This window comes from Phocoena sinus, chromosome 2, assembly GCF_008692025.1.
Source record: "Phocoena sinus isolate mPhoSin1 chromosome 2, mPhoSin1.pri, whole genome shotgun sequence".
Lineage (NCBI taxonomy): Eukaryota > Metazoa > Chordata > Mammalia > Artiodactyla > Phocoenidae > Phocoena > Phocoena sinus.
This window is the reverse complement of record NC_045764.1, coordinates 101739270-101745048: the sequence shown is the minus strand read 5'-3', so window position 1 is coordinate 101745048 and position 5779 is coordinate 101739270. Positions and strand designations below refer to the sequence as shown.

At 44.7% G+C, this 5779-nt stretch overlaps 1 protein-coding gene across 1 annotated transcript; it reads left to right on the top strand.

Annotated features, from left to right (window-relative positions):
- Positions 1 to 3892: 3892 nt before the first annotated feature.
- LOC116748440 (olfactory receptor 5AU1) lies at positions 3893 to 4899 on the top strand. Its single transcript, XM_032621401.1, is given in 3 exon segments — positions 3893 to 4126; positions 4128 to 4738; positions 4740 to 4899. Coding segments are annotated over 3 exon segments (924 nt in total). The 5' UTR covers positions 3893 to 3973.
- The last annotated feature ends 880 nt before the right edge of the window (positions 4900 to 5779 follow it).

The window sequence follows — 5779 nt, the reverse complement described above, 5'->3', positions numbered from 1 at the left end:
TATTCCCCTTTCAACTCTTGATAGAACAAGTAGGCAGAAAATTAGAAAGGATATAGTAGACTTGAACAACACTATCAAGGAACATGACCTAACTGACAATGATAGACCATTTGACCTAACAACAGCAGAATATAATTCTTTTCAAGTGGTCATGGAACATTCATCAAAATACACCATATTCTGGGTGGGCCATAAACAAATCTCAATAAATTCAAAAGCATTCAAGGCATACAAAGTATGTTCTCTAATCACGTTATTAAATTAGAAATCAATAACCGAAAGGTCTCTAGAAAATCCCCGAGTATTTGTTAAGTAAATCACATACCTCTAATTTTATTATGATCTTGATGGGTATAGAGGTCCTCAGCTGTAATCTAGGTCCCAGTGTACATTGGGTAACTGGAATAAAAGAAAGAAAAACTGTAAAAATTTTGTTTTCCAGTGTAGAAGAAATACAGATAATAATTACACAAGAGTTCAGTTTGGGGTTGAGGTAGAGAAGTCCTTTGGGGCTAATGACCAGTGTATTGTCAGGGATCTGGTGTGGAACCATTCCCTTCATTTCCAGTTTCCCAATCACCAGATTCCTCAAGGGTAGAGGAGCTAGTAACTTTGCAAACACGTTAATGGATCTACACGGGGCCAGTTATTCTCACTTCCTCACCTGCCTGCTAAGCCCTCATTAATGAACACATCGTCCTCCCCAGCTGTGACGTGATGGGCCGCCCAGAGGAAAAGGTGGCTCTGGGGTGTCTCTTCCCAGTACAGGATAAGCTGTGAGTGCCTCTCAGGGAGGGGGCTGCCTCCCTCCCCTCACCACGTGGGAGGTTAATGTCAGTAGCAGGCTCTGATCCCCAGACTCAGTCTATGGACCGAATGAGTCTGGCTTTGTCTTTACTGTTTTTCTAATGAAGGCTTGTGTTCTGACCCCAGAGCAATAGCTCTGCCACCAAGTCACATGCTTTGTTGGAATTAAATGGTTTGCTTAAGGACATCTCAAGCAACCTTGAAGGAGGAAATTCGCTGGTGTTTGATTATCACCAGGTAATACTCAGATTTCTGGGAACTGTTAACTACTGACACATATTCTGGAAGGAAGAGAATGTCCAGGACAACCATCCTACCCCACAGGCTGATCTGATTTTCCAGGACATGGAGAATTCTAGCAACTTAGAAAGGATACTTATATGTGGCTCAGGGGAAGTTAACCCATGGTTTAGTGTTTCTTAAAGTATGGTTCAGCAACAACCTGTTTCAGATTCACCAGATTTGGCGGCCTGGCTATAGACTTACTGGCTCACATTTTCTGAGGTTGGGACCTGGAATCTGCACAGAAACAAGCTTCTCCAGTGAACCTGGGGCAGGGCACCTTAATGTTTAAGAACGCTTGCTTCGGATCACTGCTGCTCAGAGATACTGGCTGCTCCCTCTGACTGCCGGCTCTCCGTTGTACTCCCACTCTGCTAGCCCAAGGAGGAGGGCAAAGAAGCAGGTAGAAATAAAATCCCTTGCTTACTTCTCCCTCATCTACAGGCCCCAGGCACCTGCTCTCACTCCTAAACACTCCACTCCACAATCCATTTCCATATGATAAGACCACTCAAATTTTCTTCCTCGTTTTCATTCACAGGTACAGACTGCAGCCAACAGAAATAGTGGCTACTCCAGCATCCTCTGAAAGACTGTCAGAGATGTCAATTTCTCCACAATCTCTTGCTTGACTAACTCTCTATATTCTGAATAGTTTTGAATTTAGTGCAGGCTGGAGAAGAGAGATGAGAGAGGAAAGGGGAGAAGAACAGAAAGAGAGAGTAGATTTAAAGCAAGTAATAAATCAGAGGCTCTGATCAGCTACCCATTGTATTAACCACCACCCTACCCTACCCTATTCCAACCCACCTCCCTGCCTGAGTGTTGGCCATATTCCTTCTCTTCTCTGCTTTTGTCCATTCTTTTAATCAGAGAGGTACTTGCAGACCCATTACCCACACTGAAAGAGTCAACTGAGGAAGAAGATGTGAAGCTGCGTCTTAAGAAGTTCTGCTTCACTCTTAGCAACAATTCCTCAACTTCCTTGAAGTTCCTGTAAATTATTCCATCCTGGGATTTTTACTGTCAATTCTTTGAAGTCCTTGTAATTTGCCTTGAAGCTGAGTTGCCTTTTGACACCAATAGGGCCAATGACATTTGCAACCCAAATCTAGGGCTGTCCACATTCCTGCAATAATGGGGTTTATTATAAACTAGAAACTGTTGGGTTAAGAATGGCTGAATATTACATCTCAGTGACCAAATAAATCAGTTACGCTCCACGTGCTCTAAAAGAAGTTACCGAGGCTCCAATTTGGTATTCAAATTTGCCCTCGTATTTTGTGTCTTAACTTCATCAGGGCATGTTACCTCTTCGGGCATTACAATGCTTTCTTCTTGTCACCGTTCACCACTCACAGTGTTCTATCAACAGCCATAGTGCCTTCATTACCTACTTGACAGGTAAATTTAGTCATCCCTATGTCCAGAGTCTTCCGCTGCTCTGGTAGTTTGCTGATTCCGGAAAGTCTGCCAGTGGGATAAACTAGAATCTTTTGCCTGTTCATTACAGCTCTTTCCTCTCTGGAATCCTCCCAACATCTTTCACAGCTGTATTATTCATTTACTCTCCTCAAGGCAGAAGGAGGGGGTTCAATTTTGTCCCTTTCTATCCTACCCCAATCACATCTGCTGGTTTCAAAACCTTCACAACTGAAGATCCTCACCAAAGAGCACAGGGTACTTAACTGACTCCAGAGCCCAGAGGTAATTCAGGAACAGAGCAGCCAATGCGGCGGAAGAGAGTGTGGTGCTTAGGTGATGCATCGTGGCTTTGTTCATTCTCTGAATAGAAAAGGCATTTTTACAAAGCCCTAGCCCTAGTCCTAGGGAGGGGCTAGTTCCTTCCCTGCTGGCCCAACAGCCCTTGAGAACAAGGTGATTCTACTCACTGGAAAGGATGGTGACTTCGTGAACGATGGGTGGCATTTTCCCTCTGGCTGATGCTCCCGAGTGCAAGGTCTCAGCCCGCTCTCTACAGCCCTACACCATCCCCATCTCTCCACATCCCGACCCCCATCACCTTTAGAGCCCATAGTAGTGTCTGGCTTGGGCCAAGTTCTGAGCGGCAATTTTATAGCTGAGCCAATGAACCACCTTTAACTCCTCTAGAACACTCAGGATCCTCTGAAGGCCTGTGTAGTCACTCTTGCTTAGTACACGTGTCTCTGTCTATTTTGTCTGGTGGTAGGTTGCTTGCCAAATCTTGTCATTATTTCATTTATTCATTTTATTGTTGTTTAGTTTTGTGTTAGATCTATCTCTCCAATAAGAATAATCAAAGCTAACATTCTTTCTCAATGTGCCAGGCTTTGTTCAAGTGCTTTACCTGAATTAAGCCATTGAATTTTCACAACAAGCGTTTGAGATTAGTGCTATTACCCCTATTTTACCGAAAACTGAAAATCAGAGAGGTTAAGAAACAGTCCCAAGTTTACACAGCTAGTTAGTAGTGAGGTCCCGGCTTGGAACCTTGACAGGCTGACGCCAGAGCCTGTGTGCCTGAACACAAAATATACTGTCTCTAGAATATGAACTTCCTGAGGTCAGACACTCTTGACTTCCTGACAGGAAGGACACGGAGCTAAGCATATGGCAGACGGTCAATAAATACTTGGTAAGTAACTGTCTCATTATTTAGAATTTTTTAAGATCCTTAAGAGAGCAAACTGTGTATATTTCTTTTATATTTTCCGTTGCTGCTCAAGTCATGCTTCCTAACTAACCAACCAGCCAAGTAGTGGAGAACTTCTCTATGACAAAGTTCTATCGACAATCTTCAGAAGGCTGTCCTTCGGGCAGAACTAAACCAGTGAGAGCCCCTGGGTGTTTCACCTCATTTCTGGTGGTCCTCTCTTTCCACGTCGCAGAGCACTGGAGAAATATGGAAAGGGCAAACCTGAGCCGAGGGATTGAGTTTGAGCTCTTGGGCCTCACCAGCGACCCCTGGCTCCAGAGGCTGCTCTTCATGGTGTTCCTGGGCATGTACACTATCACGCTGCTGGGGCATCTGATCATGTTCATTATGATCCACGTTGAGTGCCACCTTGCACACACCCGTGTACTCCCTTCTGAAGAGCCTCTCCTTCTTGGATTTCTGCTACTCCTCCACAGTTGTCCCCCAGACCCTGGTGAACTTCTTAGCCAAGAGGAAGGTGATCTCTTATCCCGGCTGCATGGCTCAGATGTTTTTCTACGCGGGTTTTGCCACCAGTGAGTGCTATCTCGTTGCTGCCATGGCCCACGACCGCTATGTGGCTATTTGTAACCCCCTGCTCTACTCAATTGCCATGCCTCCTGAGGTGTGTGCCTCTCTGATCGTGGGCTCCTACAGTGCAGGATTCCTCAGTTCTCTAATCTACATGAGCTGTATCTTTAGTCTGAAATTCTGTGGTGCTCACGTGGTCGCTCACTTCTTCTGTGATGGACCGCCCATCCTGTCTCTGTCACGTGTGGACACTTCGCTGTGTGAAATCCTGCTCTTCATTTTTGCTGGTTTCAACCTTTTGAGCTGTACCCTCACCATCTTGGTCTCCTACCTCTTCATTCTCATCACCATCCTGAGAAGGAACTCAGCCCCGGGCAGGTTCAAGGCCATTTCCACCTGTGCTTCCCACTTCGCTGCTGTGTGCCGCTGCTATGGCACAACACTTCATGTACCTGCGTCCCAGGTCCAGCCACTCCCTGACCCAAGACCGCATGGTTGCTGTGATCCACACAGTGGTGATCCCAATGCTGAACCCCCTCATCTACTCTCTGAGAAACAAGGAAGCTTTAAGAAAGGTTTGGGGAAGGACAATAATGGAATGATCTTCTCAGTTCATCACCATATATCTTTAGAAAACTGAGGGTACTTTATGTGGTGCCAACCTGAGTACAACCCCATGCCCACCCCTATTTATAGGGGGCACTCTCTGGTCTACAGGCGCTTCTGCATCTACCTGCCACAGAAAGAATTGATGGTGTCATAGAGACTAGAAAGAAGCAAGGAGTGTCAGCTTGTTGCATAATTGGACCCACTGGCAATATTTAGTCATGCCTTTGTTCAGATGCTTCATTCATATTTCCATGTTTGTGGATATTTTAGTTTATTATTACAAACTGACATTTATATTCTTCATAATGAAATTCTTCCCTTGACTAACTTGAAGACCTTCACTTCTTGGGGAAATCCTCCCCATTCTTTATAGTCTCTTCTTTGTAAAGGCTGACTCCTTGACTTAAATTTTTTTTGATTGACTAATTCTTTGAATGATACTGTAACAACAATTTCAAAAGCTCAGATGATGTTCTATTGTCTTGACTGACTTTTTTTCCTGGCCAAATAGCTACTTAGTCACTTCCAAACTGGATAAACTTGAGCAAGTTACTTAGCTTTTCTGAGCCACAGATATCTCATCTTTTAATTGGTGTGAGTTTTAAACCAAACATTCAATTAGATATTGCAGGTAAATCATTCAGCACAAGGTAGGCATTTGTGGACTTCCCTGGTGGTCCAGCAATTAAGACTCCGCACTTCCACTGCAGGGGGAACGGGTTTGGTCCCTGGTCAGGGAACTAAGAGCCTGCATGCCACACGCCCCATCTTTTCCTTTCTATCAGCCCCTAAGTTCTCACAAAGTGAGAGAGAGGAGTACATGTTCTGCCATTCACAAAGTTTTGTTGTCCCTGCTTGGTTCTTGGTAGTTTA